A 24,276-nucleotide genomic window follows, 5' to 3' on the forward strand; every position below is an offset into this window, starting at 1 on the left:
TTTTTTTTGAACTCAAGAGAAGGCTCATTGGTAAGAAATATAGCGTCTATGAAGGGGTAATCGTCAAAACTGAGGCCTATTTTAAGGCTGAAGACAAATCGTACTGTAAAAATGGTATCGTAAAATTATATGTCCGCTATAATCTTTGTATCGCCTTTGAAGGCAACTTCATTGAATAATAAAATCAATTTGTTTTCAAAATATAATCTTTTCAGTTTCACTGGTACACAGAAAATACTCTTCACGTCTCAAAATTATATAAAGAACACCCTTTCGCTTCCCGAATCAAACTTACGATGCGATATTTACGTGCTCTACGTCCATATTATACGAGTCTTCAGTTGGTGCATTGATTTCTGACTTATAAATAAAATTTGAAACTGGCAGTCTACCAAGTAGGAAGCAAATTTGCCCACTTCATTCAAAAACCCCTTGTAAACAGTTCGCTTCTTTGGAAGAGATGTGGAGATCGTAAGAATTATATAACTAACTTTAGTTTTATGTTCGTAAGTAGTTAGAAATGTTCGTGAATTTCTACTCTCTTGCTATTTTCCTTTCCTTTCAATACTTGTGCCAAGCAAAGGAAAACGTGACTCTGGGTAAGTGAATATATTAATTAACCAACAGTTTCACAATCGATCTATAATTGAATTTTCTAGACATGAATCGAAAAACATACCGCAATGACATTTCATTTAGATTGTGTGTATACTACGTACACGATAATTTATTTTTATACTTCTTTGACTAAAATAGACATCAACTGAAACAAACTCAGACGTCATGTCGCAACGTAAAGTGATCTATATTTCTCACAATAATTAAATGTACAATTTTAAACAATAAGTCGAATTCTTATGCACGAAAAAATGATATGAATATCTATCACATGTTTTTCATTTTAACAATGAATTGGCATATAAAAACCTTTTTCAACTTAAAATACTGTTTCAGGCGGATTTGTTCTGGTTAGATCAATTCGATTTACGATCACATTGCGAATGATGAAATTTTCAATTTTGTTTTCGAGATAGGATCTTTTATATAAAGAAACTTCATTGGAGCATCCCTTATTAAGATACAGCCCCTTAAAGGGGGTACATAAAATTTGTATAACAATTTTTTTCACAAGCACTGAAGAAGTTACAATATTGAAATTAACCTGATGTTTTTTACTACCAAAAAGACACTTAGCCAGTAATTTAATTGGTTTATCCCATGGTTGTAAGGGGTGGAAAACGCAACCCCTAAAATTTATTTCCAATGTAACTTTTCGTCTTATTATTTGTTCATATGCAAATCAGTGGATAGGTCGAGGAGGACCATGGAACTTGCCCGCTCGATCCCCGGATCTCAATTCTCTCGATTTCTCTATTTGGGGCCATTTACAGCATCTGGTTTATCGTTCGCGATGTAGAGAATTTAAGAAACCGCATCATCGATGCGTGCAGGGTAACCAAAGACTCCAGGAATATTTGAGCGAATACGTGGCTCAATGCGCCGACGTCTAGACGCATGCGTAATGTCTGAAAGTAGACATATTGAACATTTACTATGATTTCTACATTTTGTGTGTTTTGTTATTTATAAATTAGTTTTGTTTATTACCCTTTATGCGTTTAATGCAGGTACTAACTACAAAATAACAATAAATCCAGTTCGCATTCATGTATCTCTGTAGTTGTTCGTAAAATAATTTTTTGCTGCGAACTGGTTTATTTTGGGCAAAAAACCCAAGAGACATTTTTTGTTTAGAATAAAACAGGCTATCGGAAATGAATTTTCAGATGGTAACAAATAATAAGACAAAAAGTTACATTGGGAATACATTTTAGCGGTTGCGTTTTCCACCTCTTACAACCATGGGGTAAACCAAATGAATTATCGGCTAAGAGTCTTTTTAGTAGTACAAAACGTCAGGTTAATTTCAATATTGTAACTTTTTCAGATCTTGTGAAAAAAATTGTTGCACAAATTTTATGTATCCCCTTTAAGGGGCTCCAATGAAGTTTCTTTATATGAAAGATCCTATCTTTTTTTCGACGAGGAATCACCTCCTTGAATGTTTTACACTTATTCAGTTACACCCTGTATACTGCAGAGCATTCACTACATTTTATTCTATATATGCTAGATTTCTTCACTCTGTCACGTCTAGGTTTTGCATTACATATTATTTAGCCTAAATTATTATTACTCATGAAAGATGTTATTATGTTGAATTTGGTAGACTCAGGTAAACTTTCAGTAAATATTCAAAATTACTTTTCCAAATTCAACATAATAACATCTTTCATGAGTAATAATAATTCAGGCAAAATCATATTTAATGCAAAACCTAGACGAGACAGAATAAAGAAATCTGGCATATATATAATGGAATAAGTCATCAATATCACTCATAGATGTCCTTATATGAGAAGGTCATTGCGCGGTTATTGAGAAGGGAACCTGTTAACGTGAATATACCTTAGCCTCAACTGAAATATTCTCAGTATCCCATTATGGCTGCCTCGAGGATATTCCAAAAGATGTTCCACTGGTACAAGTCCAGAGCTGCACATTGCGACCGGGATGGCTACAAACTACCTGAGAGGATTGGGAGAGGTTTTCCTGACTGCTTTGTGCAGTAAGTGTCCTGCAGTAACGGGAGGCCGTTTCCGTGAAATTCGAGGCAGGAGACCTATTTCTCAAGTCATATATTTGAATTGCTCACGGACGAAGGTAGTCACAGACTGATCATCAACCAGAGCCTTACTAGATTGAGGAATACTTCTGTCAACCTTAAAGTGGATTGTTCTCCTTCTTGACAATTTCTGTCGATCGTTCAAATCATCGGACACCCATTTATTGAGTTGTTGAGCTTTCCAATACGTTTTAAACCATCAAAAACCACATGGTGCTTACGTCCAGTTCTTCCACTATCTCACGCACCGTTTGTAATGGGTCGGTCTCCACCAAGGTCCTCAACTCCTCGTCCTTGAGTACTGCAGGTCGCCCATTAGAGGGTCAGTTTCGAAGCTGAAGTCACCGCAAAGAAATTTCGCGAACCAACGTCGAATAGTGCGTTCATTAACACTGTCAGTGCCGAATGCGTGGTTGATTTTTCGATACCTGCATTTCGTTAGCGATGTTTCGCCAAAAATCACTTAACGGCATCAGCTAAAAAGAGGCAAAAAATCAAAATGTGAAAAAAATGAACAGCATCAATGTATAGAGTACAAAATTCTCTATCAATAAGTATATAACACGACACATTAGAATAAATATTGACTGAGCTACGAAAACACATGATGTTAAAACTGAAAAAAATTTTGAAGTTTCATTAATAGTCATTTAAGCAACATATTTTATCTGAAACCGATTTTTTGCAGGAATACTGTTCAACGAAGATCGCTCACAATCAGAACTTCCACTGAATAGTACTATACTCAGTAATAACATTCAAGCAAAGAATTCCCTAATATTCTCCAGCAATATTCAATACCTGCCAAGTTATGACATATTCGAAACATCCAAAGCTGGTAAGTACCTAATCTTATGGTTATGATCGGAAATAGATTGTAGGTAGGTTTTAAAAAAACTTCCTCTGCACCAGATGCCTCATCAATAGAATCGTCATGATTAAGGGTTGATAATGAAATAACCTGATTTTTTTTCCGGTATATATGAAACGATAGTCAAATCTTCTGTAAAACCAAACATGCTCGACTTTTCTGGTCGTTAAGTAAAAAAGTCATTGGGAATTTGCCTCTTATTTTTTTGAAGTATTTCCACAATTGTCAGCTGATTATTTTTCAGTTAAATATTGGCCACTTCAACGGAAGTGAACCAATTATCTATTGTAACATTTCTCCTAGATTTTGACAATGGTACCTAAACAAAGACTATTCACTACGTCAGATGAACTATTACTAACACAAGAAGGACCTGGAGGCTGTTTACCGCAATATACTTCTATATTTTAAGTATAGAATGACCTTGAATCTACTAATAAAAATACCTTTATTCCATATAGAGCGGGTTTATTTGGAATATACAACCTAAAACGACAACGGCCCCTGAAAGACCACAGCATTTCATCGATTGTAGTAAATTCCCCAACAGAGTAGTGTTTTTGACAGTTCTTCACTACTGCGCCAAATATTTTTCTGAGTGCCATTGTTGCCGAAAAGATCTCTACACCTGTACCATCCTTAGACTCTCAGACCAAAATTCAAAAATTAAGGTTTGCCCTCCATGATGAACTCCGGCTAGATAAAGAAGCCCAATAACTGCACGCATTTCTAAAATATCTGTTGGTCTTGCCTCAGACTTGTTTTTATTGTTATATTTCTGGAATGGCATATTTTATTCCACTTCGTTTCATCTTTTGAACTATATTGTAGATGACTGCACCCACAAATACTGGGTTGAATGAGTAATTGTTCTTCTATCTCCTGTTCGCTATCAGATTTAAAATCACTAAAATGGTCATGCTGTGGGTCCGGCACTGTGTCTTCCGAATCTGAGAAATGTTCCAGATCGGATGAAACTTCTTCGAACGACCAAGTCAATCTTTCAACTTCTTTTTCGTGCATTATTCTGTAAGACATATAGATTTTTGGAAATAAACTTGAAGCCTTGATTACAAAAATACGGATGAAATTTTTTCAGATATATAAAAAAATCTTACCCAAAGACCGAAATCTGCTCTAAAATCGTTGTTCTCTAATACACTGCGTTGAAACTACTGTAGTCATCTTCATTTTCATCAGTTAGGAAATTTCCAACTGTTTTTCGTCAGGAGGATGAGTGGTTCATAACTGAAGGTGTTTTTGGTGACAACATAAAGATCAATAACCTCTATGCCGCTCTGGCCTTGTGTACCCCTTCCTAACTGGGGTATTTGATGAACAAAGTGTTCATTTTAACAGACATCGAAGGGCCTTCACTCAACCGAGCGACGGGGCCTTCACTCAAGCGAGCGACGGGGCCTTTTGTATCGGGAGGGGTCGTCTATAGTATAATCTACAGGTTCCCTAACTGATGGGTTATCATGAGTTTCCGATGACTCGAAAACTTTCTGATTCCTCGACTAAATGGACTGCCGTATAGTTAACAGCTTCAAATCTCTGCGGATGGCTTCATTCTGCACGAACCATGGAGCATTCACCAGCATCCTTAGAAGTTTGTTATGCAATCTTTCCAAAATGGAAAGATTTGACGGAGCGGTTTGTCCTCAGGCACCTGAAGCATACATGATAACAGACCTGAACATCGTGTTGTGAAGTACAATCTTATTTTCAAGATTGAGCTTTGAGTTTTTAATCAGAGGATAGAGTTTGGATATCCTCCATTGGACTATGCTCTTGATATAGTCGATGTGATTTGCTCAGGTAAGTCGGTGGTCTACCCAAAGACCTAGGTACTTGACTCGCGTTTGCCATTTGATCTCCCTGCCTGAGATCGTGACCTTTGTGTCTGGAGAAACGTTACGTCTCCCCAAATCTATCGCCTGAGTTTTTCTGGATTAACCCGGATCTTCCACTCCAGGTATCAGCATTCGAGGTCGTCCAATGCACGTTGCATGTAAACCACCGCCAACGCCCGACCCATGGAAGAGGCAAGGAGAGCCGTATCATCGGCGTGAAGGGAAACTTTCCCGTGATCGAATCTCGGAAGGTCGCTCACGTAAAGGCTGTACAATAGTGGAGACGCAGAGCTTCCTGAGGGACTCCAGCTTGGATTTCCCTGACAGGAGACAGGGTTCCTTCAAGTCTGACTTGAAATGTTCTGCCTTTCAGGAAGAACCTATTCCACCGGACCAGGGCCCGAGGCAAATCAAAATCGAGCATTTTGTGTAACAGGCCTTCGTGCCAGACTCGGTCGAAGGCCTTCGAAATTTCCAGGAGGACAAGATGAACTGTGTTCTTGTTGTTCAGCTCTGAGATGGAATTTTTTACCAGTTTCGGGGCCTGCGGTTCGCTGCAGTGTTCCCTCCTGAAGCCAAATTGTTTGTCAGGCAAAACATTTGAGTCTTCAACTTCTTCAGTTAGCCTTTGCAGCACAACACGTTCAGCCAACTTAGCCGCTGAGCAAAGCAGACGAATCGGACGACGATTCTGCGGAAACAGCGAGTTCTGGCCCTGTTTCGGAATCATGACAATTACGGCATGCTTCCATCGTCGAGGGAAGTATCTGAGGGCGGTTGAACTGTTAATAATGTCCAGCAGATATCTGACGAATTTCTCTAGGACCTATTGTTGATTGAATCAACTCTCGGAGCCTTCTTGGGTTTGGAGGCCCTAATGTACCCCCTCGTCGTCATCATCTTCCCTAAGGATGCGCCGAACCCGGTGTTCCAGCCGGATATCATGGTCAATATCATCATCCGGATCAACATTAAGTTGAAACTGACTCTCCATTGTGTCTGCAAAAGCCAACGTCTTCTCGGTAGGGGAGTAGCAGATACCGCCCTCTCCGTGAAGAGGGGAGGGAGTGGTTTTCCCCGTTCTCGAGCCTGCGGAGGACTCGACATAGTTCATCATCCCCAGGTTTAAGCAATTTCAAACACTCGCTCCATCTCTCGTTTCTATAGTCAGTGATGGCCTGTTTAACTTGGTTGGTCGCAGCCTTGTCTCCAGGATAGAGAGTCCGCTGATAAAATCGTCTGAGGCGATTTCTCTCCCAGTTAAGGTTCTTTATCCTGGGAAAGAACTCATTGTAGCTTCGCAGCGGATACTCTGTCCTGGTTGTGGCTGCGCGGAAAGCATTGTTCACAGACAATTCGAAGTCCACCACCGCCGCGTCAAGACCGTTGCGAGATGTACTGAGGCTCGTAGCACCGTACGCGCCTTTATGTAAAAATGACACAAGCAATTATGATTGTTTGGGCTGATGCGTCGACTACAGGGCTAGAATTCAGACATTCCTTGTTGTTAAAGCAAAACGAAAAGAGTGACCTTTTTCGTCTCATTTCAAAACATTTTTTTGTTATTTTCCAGTTTGTGATCTATTAAACTCCGGAGATGGACTCATAACGATTTTTGGTCCTCCGACAACCGTCATAAACCCGGTGATAGAGTCAATATGCAAAACATTCGAAGTTCCGTATATCTCATCGTCATGGAGGGAAACGACTCAAGATCATTCTCAAACTTTCCTCAATTTCTATCCCGAGTCCGGTCGACTTTCCAGAGGAATAGCTGCGATTGTGAAGAGTTTAGAATGGAATGGGTTTGTTTTGATCTACGAAAATGAAGAGGGACTCATAAGATTACAAGAAGTTTTGAAGCTCCAAACTTGGGAGAGGAAAAACAGTCAGGACTTCATTCGTGTGGAACAACTGAAAGGCGGCCCAGATTACAAGTATGGTATTTGGTTTGGCATTTGATGTTTATAATTTCAGTGCTTTGTGAAATGACTCACGATTCAACTTGATCTTATGACTATTTTATATGTACAGTCTAGATTGAAAGTTCATAGATAAAACTTTCACCTCATCTTGATTTTTTTAAATACTTTGGAAATGTTCATGCATTACTATTCAATTTCTTTTTTTTATGAATGCGTTGACCGAGAATCAATCCAACATTAATTTTGACGTACACTATTTTCCCACTAGTGGGTAGAATGAAAGAAGTATAAGTGAAAAATCATCATCATAAGTTCGAAATCTGAAATTATGTCAAGGCTACAATATGAAACTACTTTTGAGGCTCGATAGGATGTTATCAACGACTTATAGGAAAAAACATTTTGATAGAAAGAATTAGTATCGCTATTCAACGTGGTGATGCCGCTTCGGTCCTTGGAACAATTCCTCATTCAATAATTTTGATGAGATCATGCATGTCATAAGGAAACACCTCCATAATATGGGGCTAGTGGACACACCCCTATGCAGGATGTGTGAACAGGAAGATGATACTGTCAGGCATGTCTTGTGCGAGTGCCCGGAGCTATCGTCAATAAGAGAGTGTGTGTTCGGCGAGTCTTGGCCTACACCTGCCGATATAAAGGAGATGTCTCCCAGCGACCTGTCCACCTTCCTGGAAAGGACAGGATGGACGACGACCTAGGAGGACAACTCCTCGGGAGTATGTACAATGGGTCACATGTGGCCTAAGTGCGTGGGCTTACACTTACCCTCTCTGCTCTACAGATACAGAGATACAGATCATGCATTGCCCTAATTTCAGTACGAAACTAAAATCTCTTCGAAACAAAACGAAATATGTGGATATTCATCAGTCTCGTATCAAGGTCAATTCACAAGTGATTGATCCACCTTCTTCTTTCTCAGTGCGGTCAATGGACTTAGGTCATTCTTGCCCCCCGAATATGAGTTGCAGTCCCCGTGGTTCTGGTTCCCTTTCAGTGAAAGAGCTTCATGAAGCAAGAGCCGAATCGATCCCTCTACGAAACCCTTCATCACTTGGAGGGATCGATCGCAGCTTGAGAAATGGTTCTTATGCAGATTATGTGAAACATGTTCTTCCTTACGAATCAGTAGAAAGTTGTCCTGAAAACCTTGAGAAGAAAATTGGATTAGATAATTTAGGAAGCACTTGCTACATGAATAGCATTTTACAAGTGTTGTTCATGACGAAGAATATCAAGAACGAGGTTTTAATGTTGAACGAGAACGGGAATCTTTCCTATTTATTCACCAAACTCAAACACCTGTTCATACAGCTGCAGTTTCGTAAGAATGTATCATCTTTCCCTCCAACCGATATCCTGGAGTCTTTGAAGTCCACTAGATACTTGTTAGGACAACAAGAGGATTGTTTCGAATTCTTGGGGTTTTTGTTGAATACTCTTCGTGAGCAGAACATTAGCAAAATAAATACTCCTGACCGCTCTAGATTGAATAATTCCATACAATCTATCTCGTCTTGTGTTTGTAAATCTTTTGCTGGAAAAATCCTCACTTGTTTACTTTGTAGTAAATGTTCAAGAGGTAGCAACGCATGTGAATTTCTGAAACTTCAACTAGCGTTTCCTTATATGATTAATAACCAGTCCGTGCAAAGCTTATTGCAAAATTAATGGATTTGGAAAAGCTGAATACACTTATTTGAATTAATGAATCGAAGAGGTTTTGTATTAAAGTGTATAATATTTTAAAATTCTTGCAAAGCGCTTTCGACTTTCGTCATCATCAGTGCTCACCTGAAAGTAAGTGATCTAGTTGAAAAGGGAATTACTGAAATTGAAGTTGTAAAATTTTTTAAGGTTAAGAAATTTGAAAAATTGTTTGAGATTACTTACTTGTCAGGCAACAGGAAGTATCAAGATAAGTGAATTGTACATTGTAATATTTGAATTATATAAAACAAAATAGGCTTATAGCCAAGAAAATACATTTTTGGATTGAGGACATGTGGTTCAGTCAAAGTATCTTATGAAGAAGGACAACTTGAGACAGAATGTGTCAAGTGTCATGTTAAAATAATGGTACCAACTTGAGGAGTGATCCATTATGGGTTTGATTGAATATGTAGAGGAAAAATATTGAATAAATTATATTAATAAACTGTGATTAATTAATAATTCATAATCCTCTTATGAAGGGGAAGGAAATCTCTGTTTAAGTTTACTTGAATATTCAAACAATGATCATTGTTGGAAAGTTCTTTAGAAATCTCCAACTCTTCAAACAAGTCAAGTCTAAGGAAATTTTTATTATCTATTTTAAGTAATATTTTGGAATTTCTATTGGGACTAAAGTTGTGATTGTGAAATTTTATGTGGTGGCCAAAAGCAGATTTATCAGGTTTTTTTATATGTTCATTAATACGAGTGAAAAGAGGTCTACAGGTTCTACCAATGTAAGATGCCGAACAATCAGAACAGTTAAGCTTGTAGACTCCACTTCTGTTTAATTTGTGGATTTTGTCTTTAGAATTTACTAAAAAGTTAGTTGAGTTGTTTTGAGATTTAAAGGAAATTTTTGTACCAGGTATGGTATTTTCTATAAATTTGGAAATAACAGTACACATATCTTGATCAAAATAAGGTAAGGAAAAATATCTCACAGAAGGTGAATTAACTAAGGTGGTGGAGTTAAAGGCCAATCTTCTATCTGATCTGAGTTTAAATTTACTAATCAATTTGTGAATAATGGATGGTTGATAACCATTGTTGACAGCAATCTGTTTTAAAGTATTTAATTCTAAATTGAAATTGGAGGGAGATAAGGGAATGTTCAACAATCTGTTGACATAACAATTGAAGGAAGCCATTTTATGTTGCATGGGATGAAATGAATTGAAAGGAATGACATGATCAGTCTGGGTTGGTTTTCTGTAAATGGAAAAATCTAGTTTGTTGTTAGTTTTTGTTATAGTAAGATCTAAAAAGTTTAACTTATTGTCTTGTTCTATTTCAAGTGTAAATTTGATTTTTGGACGTAAGTTATTTAAGGAGTCAAGGATATCATGTGCTACATTAGAGTTGCCATCTATGAAAACCAAGCAGTCATCAACATATCTGTGCCAATTGAGAATCTTATTAATTTTATTAATTATGAATGAATTTTCTAAATTTTCCATGAAAATGTCAGCCAGGAAAGGTGAAAGAGGGTTACCCATTGCTAGGCCTTCAGGTTGACTGTAAAATTTATTGTTAAGACAAAAAAATCTTGGGAAATGCAAAATTTAAGTAAAGTTAATATATCTGTTTTGGTGGAGTCAGAAGTTAAGTGTTGAGAAAGCAAGTTAGAAACTAAAGGTAGGGTTTCAGATTTTGGAACAGAAGTGAACAAGTTGCTAACATCAAAGGATATCATGAGGGTGTTGGAATTAGGTTGAAAGTTTTTGATTTTATTAATTAAATCTAAAGTGTTACTTACTGAATTGGCAGGTTTGTAGTTGGTTACATGTTTTATCACTTGTAAGACAAATGTTGACAAGATAGAGACAGGAGTATTGTAAAAGCTCACCACTGGTCTGATTGGAGTACCATCTTTGTGTATCTTCGGGAGATTATACGGTCTCCCGAATTTTAAAATATTATACACTTTAATACAAAACCTCTTCGATTCATTCATTATTGCAAAATAATCTGAAAATGGAACTTTAAACAGGTGATGATCGACTGTATTGCCAAACATGCGCCAAAGTAACTGACTGTTATAAGGAAACAAGTATAGCTGAGGCACCAGTCAATGTAATAATAACACTGATGATCTTCAAATATGACTCAACCTCAACTCTTACGAAATAGATTAACACTTCAATATAGCAGACCACTATTATAATCTTCATGCAGTCATTGTTCACTATGGTTCTGGCGTTGAATTTGGTCATGATTACGCCTTGGTCAAAGACGAAACGGACCGGTTTAAGTTTGACGACAGTCGAGTCACGAAGTGTTCTGGCGACGTATTGAATTTATTGGAGCCTCTGGAGGCACCCTACATTTTGTTTTATGAGAAAGAGGACATTGGCAGATCAAGATCTTCAGATGATGTGGTGCTGCAGGTTTTTCCGGGTTTTCCTGCAGCTAAAAGAGCAAATGCGCCACTGGAATCAATAAAGTCGCCCGGAGCGCTAATTAATTTCCATTGTTGTTTCATAATTTATTTAATTATACTTCAAATAATTCCACAAATTCAATATTGAAATATATTGCTTTGCTGACAACAGCACAATTGTCTCGTCATTCCATTTGGATTCCAGGACATCGGCTGCCCACCTTCACAGGCAGCAGAAGGATCTAGAGATGATTTCGAATCGGGGTTTAAATAGGTTATATACTATTAACCGGATATATTGATGTCAGGACAGCTTTCTGCTCCGAAAAGCTTGTAGGGGGTTAAAATGAACACCAATATTCCTTGGAACAATCATGTCGCTGCTTCACAAAAGCTCGGAACACTGTTCCGAACCAGAAAACTGTAAACACCTCAGCAACTTTTGATGCTTTAAAAAGCTCGATCTGACCTTCTTTGAAACATTGTTCTCATGTATGGAGCTCCGCCCCTAAGCATACCCTGAAGCTGCTGGATTCCATACAGAAAAGAGCCATCCACCTGATTGGAGACACTTGCAACCTTGATAGTCTGGAACATCGAAGAAAGGTTGGAGATTTGTCTCTCTTCGATATAAACTTTCACGGGTGGTGTTCAAGTGACTTGGCACATTTGAAATACGCGCCGGACTGTGGCTGCTCATTTTTTTGAGGTTCAACTCAGTACACCTCGAACTCCACTGTTTAAGAACTCTTTCATTTGAAGAACTTCCTGAGAACGTTCTTTCAAATGAATCTAATCTCCAGCGATTCAAATCCAACGTAAATCGCTACTCTCACACAGGCACCGCTCTTAGAACGCCTCAAGAATTTTCCGCTAATGCTTGTGTTCGTCCTTGAAAAAAATAATAATTCAATGTCTTGTCTTGTTTCTTATCATTTCGATTATACGTTTCCCCAATCGAAATAGGATGTTAGTCCAGTCATTTTAGGGGGTTTGCCTAGAAAAGTGGACATACCCTGTAGTAAATTTGTATAAACCTTGTATTTTGGCATCATAAAAGTATTCTCAAAATTCACATATGATTCGACGGCCGCAACCTCAAAAATTGGGGGTCAAAAGTAAAAAAAAAACGACTTTTTGCAAGTTTTTTGCCAATATCTCGTTTCCAATTGGTTTTATGCTAATTCTATTCATTATCAGTATTGTAGAGAATTGAATTGTCTATAAGTTTTTTCCCGAACATTTTTTCATACGTTCAATCGTTTTTGAGATAGAGGGCAGCGCGAGCGCAGATTAAATATTATTTGAAATCAACTGGTTGTCCCGATCGAAATCAGCTCATTGTCTCTTGTCCAAAATTGTATATTGGCCAAACATGAAGAACATTTTCCCAAAGAATCAAATATCATAGAAGTAATTTTGTAAATAGAAAGACTAGTTCCACATTTGCAAACCACCTTTTAGCAGAAGGACATGAGTTCAATCATGAATACGATGTGTTACATTCAGAAGAGAAGAGTTTGAAACTCAATCTTCTAGAATGTTTAGAAATCAATAGATTCAAGAGTTCGGGTAATTAACTGAATGATCAATTAGAATTGAATAACTCCCCGTTACTAAAGATGTTTTCAAATATGGAAACTGAGACATAAGGTCAGGTAATTTAATTCATTACAAACTAAGGTAAAAATCAGATACTTGAAATGTAGGTACTTCAAATTGTAGAATAAAGTATATGTAGCATTGAATGTGTAGAATTAGTTAGTTAAGACACGCCCGAAGAAGTCATTGTATGGCGAAACACGTGTTGCGTTTTTCTGAAATCGTTTATTGAAAATCTCACAATGAAGTGTTTTTTTGAATACGTTAGTTATGGATTTTCATCAAGTATCGGCCAATTCCATCATATTTAAAAGTAAAATCGGTTGGAAACGTTTTTCACTCATTATTCAGTATTGACTAACTAGTAATCATGCCATTTTGCAGCTATTCAGCAACACTATTGACATTAGATAATATGGTGACTTTGGAATTGAGAGTATTTCAATATTTCAGGGCATTTTTCAAGAAATTCAAAGCCACCACCGAAACCAACTTCATATTAGATTGTGATACAAAGAAAATAATTCCAATATTACAACAAGTGAAGAGTATGGGAATGTTGACCATCAACTTTAACTATTTCATCACATCTTTGGTAAGTATTGCTATATTTTGTTGTCGAATGTGCATAATGCAAAATTTATTAATTCAATGTGAACAAAACAACAATAAAATCAATGAACACTTCTGAACCGTCCTGGATATTTGAGAATGGGAAAGTCACTAGAACCAATTCAAACAGAACAATATTGAGTAAGTGGTGATTACAACTCGCCTTACCAAGACGCCATTTGTAGATCAGATGATTGTCGGTTGGATTGTTTCACTTATCCATTCAATTACTATGTGAACGTTGATTCGATGCCAACTCTAATGTGATCCATGCTCACTGCGTATCATCCAACTTGTGCTAGGATCGCATTTCAAATGGCAAGACCTCGTTCATCCTTAGCTCGCACAAGTTTCGACATCCTGGTCATTCATGGGGCCACAGCTAGTTAACGGAAAACACTTGACACATTAGTTTTCAACAATCAGTAGAAGACTCAAACAACGATATCAAAAACAGTCGTCCATTTCAAAGCCCCGACTTGGATATCAAATGAGAAATCGCTTTCTGTTTCTCTATAGCTTTAACTGCTAGCAGTCAACTGTCACTTACCCCCTCGCCCCAACCACCCCAACTTTATATTCTCATATGCCAACCCTCTACTTATTATACCTTATCTAAAAGCTCTTTAGAAATGCTCTTCAATGCTACAAAGCTACATTCGATGTATAGAGTTTTGGTTTATTGAATCAAACATTATTTACTTGAATTGGAATTTTATTTTCTATTATTAATTGAAGTAATGTTTGAAAACATTCTTATTACCATCGTAGCATCAATATTAAGATTCTTAAATATTTTACGCCTGAACTATCATTTAAATTGGTTCGCAAATAAACAAAACTGACTTTACTGGAGTGACGAGAACCCACGACTATTTAGAGAAGGTCATTCGCAATACCCCGAAAAATTAAATGTTTGGGGTGGTATATTCGGAGATGCAATTATTATTGGTCCATCATTCATAGAAGGAAATTTCAATGGCAAAATGTATGCTCACATGCTGGAAAGATATATCGAACCACGGATAGTTTATGAATTAAAGAATTAGAGAATCAGAGAGACATATACGGCAATTTATCTTAAGAGGGAATTCATTACTTTTTCAAGAGGATGGGGCACCTCCTCATTATGTAGTTCTAGTTAGACAATGGTTAGATAATGGATTGGAAGAAGATATCTTATTGAATGGCCTTCTAGATCCCGGACCTATCTCCTCTTGATTTCTTCCTCTTGGGCTACCTAAAATCTATTGTTTTTGAGATGCAACCTGACTGAATACAGCAACTGAAGGAAGAAATGATCCAAGAATGCTGAGCTATTTCTAGATAAACATTTGCCAAAGTACGGCAAGAGTTTGAGAATAGACTCTATCATTGTCATGAAAAGAATGAAAGTCATTTCGAACATTTCTCAAATTAATAATAAAAAATAAAATTTTCATTTAAATAAATAGTTTTATTTAATAAACAAAAAACATCCACATTGAATGTTACTTACTCTATATGGTAACTTGGAAAATCATTTCTCAAGAGCTTATAGATAAGTTCTCACGAGTGGGGGGTTGCCATTTGAGTCCATGAAGGTTGGGGGCGAGGGGGTAAGTAAAAACAAGTTAGCAGAAATTTTCATTTCTCTTTTCATTTAGCTATTACATCATTCTGTTTCCCCCTTCCCATTATGGAAGTTGTTTTCAGCGATTTCTTATATTTTATTCGGTTGCTCAGATATAGTTATTGTAAGTTTTCAAACCGTCACCCTGTATGTAAAAATTTACTTTTGAATTTAACTATTTTTTTTTTCAGGACGCTCATACTCTGGACTTCTCTAACTTGAATACAACTGCAAATATTACAACAATAAGGATATTTGATTATAAAAGTGATGAGTTCAGAAATGTTGTCTTCAAGTGGTCTCTTTTACAGTTTCAATACTATAATAGAAGAAATGAACTAACTTCAAATTCTATCAAGGTCAGTTCTAATCGATCAATAAAAACGTCTTTATTCATCACCAATATGATAAACCAAATGACAAACTACATACTGGAATGTGATGAATGGGTGGCCTGTCAATAGATCCTGTTTTTCAACTCCAGCTCAATTAACTACATCAGAATTTGTGAATATCAACAGAAATAAACAATGAATACAAATAATGTATAGTGAGTTGAACTTAAGAGCCGGCAGGAGTTGATACCTACTAATAAAACAATTTCTGTATATAAACTGTATGTCGAACATCCACATGATCAAAATCAATAATATTCATAGCCGCTACTATATTGGTCCGGAGCTATATTGTTATGTTAATGGTCAGGCGTAGTCTCAGAGACTACTCATTTTGACAGGCCAAGCAAAGAATAAACATTCAAATAGATTAAATATTTAATTCACTATGGCTATAATAAACATTAAAAAGTAGGATGCGTGAAAATGAAGACTATTAAAAGAAAACATATAATACATATTAATTCAAATAATATGACATACAGAAAATTTACATATACACATCTACTTGTAAACAAAATGATACAAAAAATGGTAGAACTAAAAAAATCTCGGTTTACATTTATATTTGTTTTCAAGGTAGGCAATAATTAAAACAAAATAAGATAAAGTTGAAATATAAATAAAAAACTTAGCTCCATGTGCCAAAGTTGATTATTTTGAAATGCAGTTATTACAAACTGGCTTCGTGCACTGTAGACAAACAGGCTTATGGCATTTTAGACATAAGTATTTTGATATTCTACGCATTCTAGAAGGACAAAGGTGATAAATTTTACGTTTTCCAAGACCAGAATAGTATTGTTGTCTTTCTGTTTTTCATCTGATACAAGTATTCTTCTAATAGTAGTGCGAATTTCACGTGGAGTAACAGAAATTGTCAAACGTCTTTTCATGTGATCTTGCACTAATTGCATGGCTAACTGTAAACCAAAAACACTTTTTTCTTTTATTATTTTTATAGCAGATGCAGGATGTAAGAATTTATCGGAAAAATGTCCAAGAGACGAAAACAAAAAATGCTAAAGACCACCTTCGAGTTCAGCGGCTCGAGGTGCTCTTAGAACATTTCTCATCGAGAGAATCCACCCCGCCCTTATTTTCATTATAGTAAGCAATGATTTCTGGTTTCCCTGTGGATGGATCATTGAAAACTTTGTCATGCATGAAAGATATTAATACAGTGGCTTTTCCAACTTTCCCAACATAGGAAATTAGAGCCATAAAGTGTTGATCTCTCAGCTCTTTTTCTATTAGGCAGGAAAGATGCTGATATTTCGGCTTTATTTTTTTTTCATTGTGCCCACAAATGTTAGAATATTTTTCCGCAATATATCTACTAATTGTATTGATTAATACTAATTGTCAGCTCTAATATTACGATTGCTGTAAAAAATAGGTTCTGCTAGGCGTAAAATAGCTTGAGTAGGTTTCAGGAAATTTTTATCTTCTTCATCACTGAGACCAAAACCATCTGAATCTTTGCTGCTGTATATATATATATATATATATATATATATATATATATATATATATATATATATATATATATATATATATATATATATGCGTTGTATAGATAAATATTTCGCGCATCCGTGAGGCATTGTATTTTGAGGCCATATTTTGCCGGTTTATTAGGCATATACATTTTAAACAGGCACCTTCCTCGGAAACTCACAAGCATTTGATCTACAGTAGCAGACTGACCAAGTTCATAAGCACTTTGACAATTTTGTATGAATTTATTGAAAATAAATGAAATTGCTGCAACTGGATCACCTTTCTTGCGCTCCTCTCTATCTTCAGGATTGTCGAATCGTAACTAATATAACAGCAAACCTCTTTTTGCTCATGACCGATCTGGATATCTCTCTTCCAGTTCCATCGGTTGAAAATAACCGGTCTATATTTTCGTGACTGGAATTAAATATTGCTGTATACACCAAAAGGCCCAAAAATGCCTTCAGCTCTATGATATCAATGTTTTTCACATGATGTCTGGAATTGACAGAATACCTTCCACGAATAACACTCAATTTTCGGTTCGTGTACTGTAGAATATGTTGCAACATGTTATCACTGAAAAGCAAATCCCAAATGGATAACGGATCCGCAGGTTCGCCTAGCATTTTGGATTTTTCGTTCAGAGTAGGTACTTTTATTATAATATTTTATTTACGTGTTCTCGATGAAGGGCGAACTTCTGACGTACACCATCGGTACCGATTTTTTCCCCATATGTAAGTCTTGGCATTGTCGTTAACTTCAGTTACATCATTTTCTTCAACGTCTTCAGTAGCAGACAATTCTGAATCGGTATCGGTTCTGCTTCAATATTACTGGGAGTTCATATAGACGACAGATTGAACTGGTCATATCATGTTGACAAACTGGCCAAGAAATTATCAAGTGCAATATTTATGATTCGTAGACTGAAGGATTTTGCCGGTCAAATCTTCGTACTTCGGACTCTTCCATAGTTACATGGTATATGGCATAGTGTTGTGGGGAGATTCTTGTCATTCCAACAAAAATTTTTATATTGCAAAAAAGAGTTATACGTCGAATATCTAATGCCAACTTTAAAGATCATTGTCGCCTACTTTTTATTCATCTCAAAATTATGCCGATTCCTACAGCTTTTGTATATGAAACATTGATTTAAATTCATAGAAATAAATCAAAATATATTTTACAATCGCAACAACATGAATATCCTACAAGATCAGGAAATCTGATAAGAACTGAGAGATTCAGACTGAGCACCTCATAAAATAATTCATTGAATTTGAAATTCTATAATAAGTTACCATGTCACATAAAACAACTCAGTTTCTACTGTTTCAAGCAAAAACTGAAATCTTTTTTTTTAATCACTGTTTTTATTCTACAGATGAATACATGTTATACAACATAGATAATTCATGTGACTTTGAGTGAGTAACAATTGTTCTCATTTTTAACATTGGTTGATTGATTGTTTTCATTATTATGTACACTGTTCTGTTATACAAGCATTGTGATGGTTTTATTTGTATATATGACGTCATATTTATAAATTTTTGTGTTTTGACTTGCTACAAATATTTGTTCAAATGTATCACGTAGCCAATAAACTATTCTATTCTATCCTATTCCATTCTATTCTATTCTATTTTATAATTTTCTGGCACATCGGCGACATCACTATCACTGTCATTTGCTTCATTGAACCATTTTAAAAAAAGCTTTCGGAATATTTTATTTCCTTTTTAAGGAATATCTAGAAATAAAAAATGGAAGCAAACAATAAATTGAAAAACATATGGAAAAAACTCACCAAAATAAGGTTTAAAAATAAAATGGCATGAATTCACAAAGAACGATGAAAGATATAAAATGTTAACAACTGTTGAAAAATCTCATCAGAGAAAATTAATGTGTAAATAATTTTTGGTCTATACAAAGTTATCATGAATATAGTTTCCAGTAAAAAAGTATAAAAAATATATTTTTTTAATTATAGTTGTAAATTTGTTGTGACATATGTCTCTGAAAAAATTGTTTACAGGTCGATTATATACTTTCGCTTTTTGGTGATTCTCAATGTACTAATTTTAGAGGAAAGTGAAAATTTGGACTTACACGACTTTTCTTTCAGACTGAAACTGCTGTATTTCACGACGCCCTGTTGTATTTGACAGAAGCTCTAAATGAGATGACGACTGTTTCTAATAATAGGATCAGCTGTTTCGACTCAAAAAAATTCCCGACTGGACCTGCACTAATTGATGCCATCAAAAATGTAAGAATTGCTGAAATGAAACATAATATATCTGGGACATCATGATTTTTTGCAATAAACATTAACAACACTATGCAACCGCCAGTATGATGATGTCATCCCATCAATAATTAAAATCCGATGAACGTCTACTATGAACACTTCAGACTTCATTTTCTGCACTCAACTCAATTCATATTATTTCATTCATACCATAAAAACAATAAATTGGTCCCATGTAATATTATTATTAGGTTGTTTCGAAAGTTTTGTCCGTTTATATGAGTCTACTTTAATCTGTAATATCTCAGTAAATACTTTTTCACTTCAATCGAAACAAACGCCATTTGGATCAGTGTACTTTTGCCAACGTAACACATATCTATTAATTCCGTTAGCATAAAAATTGTATCCCCGGGATTTGATGAAATTGACGAAGTTCATTTTTGCCTGGTCCTGATTCCACCGATGAGAAAGTTGAAAGTGCTTGAAAAGACGGTAGTCGGTTGACCAGAGGTCTGGAGAGGTATGGTGAGTGACGATACGTGACAATTTCTGTCGATCGTTCAAATTATGTATCACCCACTTATCGAGCTTTTTGACCACCATCAAAAACCGCATGGGAACTGTCGCTCAGTTCTTCCATCATCCCACGCACTGTTTGTGATGGGCTAGTCTCCACCAGGGTCCTTAAATCCTCGTCCTGGATTAATGTTGGTCGACCACTTCGGGGCTCATCTTCGAGGCAAAAATTTCCGGTGTAACAATTCAATTTGTCACAGTTGGTTGCTTGTAGATATAATTAAAAGAAGGTTAAATAAGTAGGATAGCTTATATGACACCAAGTGTACATGGAATTCAGAATAACTCCATTATGTGGAGACTATTAAAATGTTTTGATGTCTATGAAACTTCACATTTAGCAAAATCAACAAAAGATGTATTCACTATGCGACACATTTCCACTTTACACATAACAGAAGTCTCTATCTCTTTGAATTATTAGACAAATTATAAAAGAAGTCATTCAACCGTAACCCAACCTTGAAATTATTCAATTCGAACCATTGAAGTTCACTGGTACATCCTTTTTTTTAACCATGGTGATTTTGCAAATTGTTTCTATTGGAGAAATATGAGAATTAATAAGAGGACTTTTGTTTCCAGGATTCGAAGAAGGAATTATCAAAAAACTGTTGAGAATATATATATATATATATATATATATATATATATATATATATATATATATATATATATATATATATATATATATATATATATATATATATATATATATATATATATAGATAGATAGATAGATAGATAAAGGAGTTTTTAATCGGACATAGCACTCAAGGAAGTGGCAAACCATAGACACGTGTTTCGGGCTTTTGACCCATCATCAGTATGGTGCAGCCAAGTGTAAGGATGGGCAACACTTGGTTACAAGAAGAAATAAATACAAATGCACGGAGCCACCATCAGGAGCCAGCCGCACATTTGTGGTTTCACTTAAAAGATCTTGTGTTTACAAGAAAACTATCAAAATCACCACGGAGGTGGTGATTTTGATAGTTTTCACTATTAAGTGAAACCACAAATGTGCGGCTGGCTCCTGCTGGTGGCTCCGTGCATTTGTATTTATTTCTTCTGGTAACCAAGTGTTGCCCATCCTTACACTTGGCTGCACCATACTGATGATGGGCCAAAAGCCAGAAACACGTGTCTATGGTTTGCCACTTCCTTGAGTGCTATGTCCGATTGAAAAACTCCTTTATCTATATCAAGACACACAAGGAAGTGGCAAACCATAGACACGTGTTTCGGGCTTTTGGCCCATCATCAGTATGGTGCAGCCAAGTGTAAGGATGGGCAACACTTGGTTACCAGAAGAAATAAATACAAATGCACGGAGCCACCACCAGGAGCCAGCCGCACATTTGTGGTTTCACTTAATAGATCTTGTGTTTACAAGAAAACTATTAAGTGAAATATATATATATATATATATATATATATATATATATATATATATATATATATTCTCGATTAATTTATTCTCGCCGTAAAGGTTTTATATAAAGAAAATATAAAGAACTATTTTTTAAAACTCAACATTATATTCTAATAAGAATAAGAATTTAGAAAACATGTTATTCAACGCAAAACCCAAAAGGGATAAATAGAAAATATCGGCCATATACAGACTAGAATGTGGGGACTGCCCAGCAGCTTATACAGGTCAGACAGGCAGAAACTTCGAAATAAGATACCGAGAACATGTATTATCAGATAAAAAATCAGCCATATATGGACATCTAAAAGAAACAAACCATACAATATATAAAGGAAACATGAAAATTCCTCATACATGTAATAAAGGAAGGGAGACGAATTTATTGGAAGCGTTGGAAATAAATAAGTTGTACAAGGGCCCCAAGTTCATAACGCAACTACCAACTATAGATCTATGCAGGTCGCCCCTTTTGAATTTAGGAATTTTAGGATCCATCCAGTAGTTGGTAATTGTGACATATTGTAATATTGGTAACGTGTTAGGACATGTACCTAGAGCAGATACCTGTCCACACTATTTAAGACGCAACTTGACAATTCGTGGTAGTTACTTGAAAATGGCCTTATAAGCCGAAACCGGTCGTAACGAATAAATAAATACAGTAGAAACTAAACAAGAGTATTTTCTTTATTCTATGATCAAAAAGTACTCATCTATTTATTTTTTGATTTTCATGGAATTATTTTCCAGCAGCTTGACTGCATTAACCTTTCAAGATTTCATATCATTTCTAGGAACATGTGGATTCGTTTTCCGATGGGATTTCAGGTTAGCTTCCCAAATTTCTGCTTCCGCAGTTGTCGGTTTATTGGTCAAACCACCAACACTGACATAAAAACTTGGCAAGTTGACTTGGGTGTCACACCAATAGGTGGTTCCACTTATGTTTTGCTTGCGTTTTACGCAGCTATTTTTATCAAGTACTTTCTTGGTTTTTCTCATTTTGTCTTCAATCGAGGACCGCCTGCCCGGTACTGACGATGCACAATAGGCTGAAACAGCTTTCTACCGGTGGCTCTTAAATTGAAATCAATATGGGAATGATCAATGAAAATATTGCCCCCATTGGGGACATCTTGCGAATCATTCATGATAGATTATTTTTTTTTGGATTGTTTATAAGTAAAATGTTATTTGAAGATATTATAAGTCCCAACAATATTCTTTCTTTTCTTGATGCTCCATCTATTTCTAATTATAATTGATTTATTAGTTGATTAACTATATATAGTTTAAATTTTCACGTATGAACTCAAACTAATTGGCGCCCTTTCATTAACTAGAAATGATTTCAACCTCTAATTTTTTGTTGTTAACTCATGACCCATCTGCTCTCAAAAAAAAACTCAGAAACCGTAGGCACAGAGAATACCCAAAAAAAAGGTATACCGGAACGAAATTTCGCAAACTAATGTGGGTGCGTTCATTGCCAAATGCCAAGTTGATCTTTTGGCTGTTTCGGTTCGGTTTGGTTCAATTCGAAATCGTATAGGAAAATTGGCAGAAGAAAGCTCAACGATATCTTAAGTAAGCTGAAAAAAAGACAAAAAATTTAAATTTGAAAAAAAACAGCATCAACGTATAGAGTACAAAGTTCTCTATCGATCAGTATACGGGTATACCACGACACAGTAAAAATAAATATTCATAAGTCGCCTTTTTGCTGACACACATAATCGAAATTTTCTGAATTTCTAAACGTCACTTGAATAAGCTGTGAAATAGAGAACTTCTTCCTAATTTAACGGACTTTGTGTTGCTGGCGCTCCTTATCTTGGACACACTGTAGTATATCCCATGCTGACTTACAGATGTGTTTGTTGTTGTTTTCATGTGAGATAAGATATAAAACCCAAACAATAAATCTTTTTCAGATGGATTCTCTCGACACCCTAACAGGGCCTATTAAGTTTGATGAATATGGAAACAGAGTTGACTTCGACCTATTTCTTTATAATATTGTCGACGAAGAGCTTATTGCTACATGGATAGGATCAAACGAAACCCTCATTTTGGCCAGGAATTATGATGAAACAGCCAACGCTGCTGTTTCTAATTTGAAAAAAATCAAGGTTATAGTTTCTACAAGGTAATAAAAATTATAATGTGTATTGCATAATAGCTAAACACCTGTTTTCATACAGTGTGGCACACTTAAGATAAAGACCCCCCTGTATTTTAGTCATTTTTGAAGCAGTAATTTGATTTTTGGTTCACATGCACCGCACTTTTCACAACACATACAGCCTTAAACCCAGCCTATTTGAAAAAGTTGTAATCGATTTTGACTCTACATACCAAGTTTTGACTGAAAATTCGAAATTAGAGTTTTTTGTGATTTTCATATTCAAGCCCGATTTGCCATTGATGGTTTCGAATAAGAAACTACAGAAATGATAAAATAGTCAAAGTTAATGAAATAAATGGATTGGAATGAATGAAATTGAAAATCATCATCAATCAAATTAAGGGCCGGTTTATCAATCGCCAGCTAACCTCATTTGACTAATGGTTTTGTCTTAGCTCCTAGTCAAACTGTTTTTCGTTATCATGTTAGCATCAACTGGTAGCTGAAGTCTCAGTGACCGTAACAGTCGCTAGAAAGTGATAGTTTTTTTATTTAAGCTGACAGTTATGTCACAAAATATCAGTTCCGATATTCTGTGGTTATGTGGTCGCGCATGCGAAATTAGGTTATTTATGTTTTTTGTGATAATTTGAGAAATATTTTTTGCAAGTAAAGGG

General features: G+C 35.8%; 1 protein-coding gene across 3 annotated transcripts in view; it reads left to right on the forward strand.

Moving 5' to 3' along the window:
• Window positions 1-367: 367 nt before the first annotated feature.
• LOC111509258 (glutamate receptor ionotropic, kainate 2) overlaps window positions 368-24,276 on the forward strand; it is a 65,194-nt gene continuing 41,285 nt past the window's right edge. Inside the window, exons 1-7 of one of the 3 annotated variants that reach the window (XM_074180227.1) lie at window positions 368-599; window positions 3,375-3,524; window positions 6,987-7,350; window positions 13,520-13,661; window positions 15,482-15,649; window positions 19,329-19,472; window positions 23,406-23,620. In XM_074180227.1, the coding sequence (XP_074036328.1) occupies window positions 521-599; window positions 3,375-3,524; window positions 6,987-7,350; window positions 13,520-13,661; window positions 15,482-15,649; window positions 19,329-19,472; window positions 23,406-23,620 (1,262 nt within the window). In that variant the 5' untranslated portion in view covers window positions 368-520. The remainder of the gene's footprint in view (window positions 600-3,374; window positions 3,525-6,986; window positions 7,351-13,519; window positions 13,662-15,481; window positions 15,650-19,328; window positions 19,473-23,405; window positions 23,621-24,276) is intronic. The other 2 variants (XM_074180228.1, XM_074180226.1) reach the window with 2 other exon arrangements.

This window comes from Leptinotarsa decemlineata, unplaced genomic scaffold, assembly GCF_025532065.1.
Source record: "Leptinotarsa decemlineata unplaced genomic scaffold, Ldec_3_MD MMD2_tig00026294_RagTag_RagTag, whole genome shotgun sequence".
Taxonomy (NCBI): Eukaryota; Metazoa; Arthropoda; class Insecta; order Coleoptera; family Chrysomelidae; genus Leptinotarsa; species Leptinotarsa decemlineata.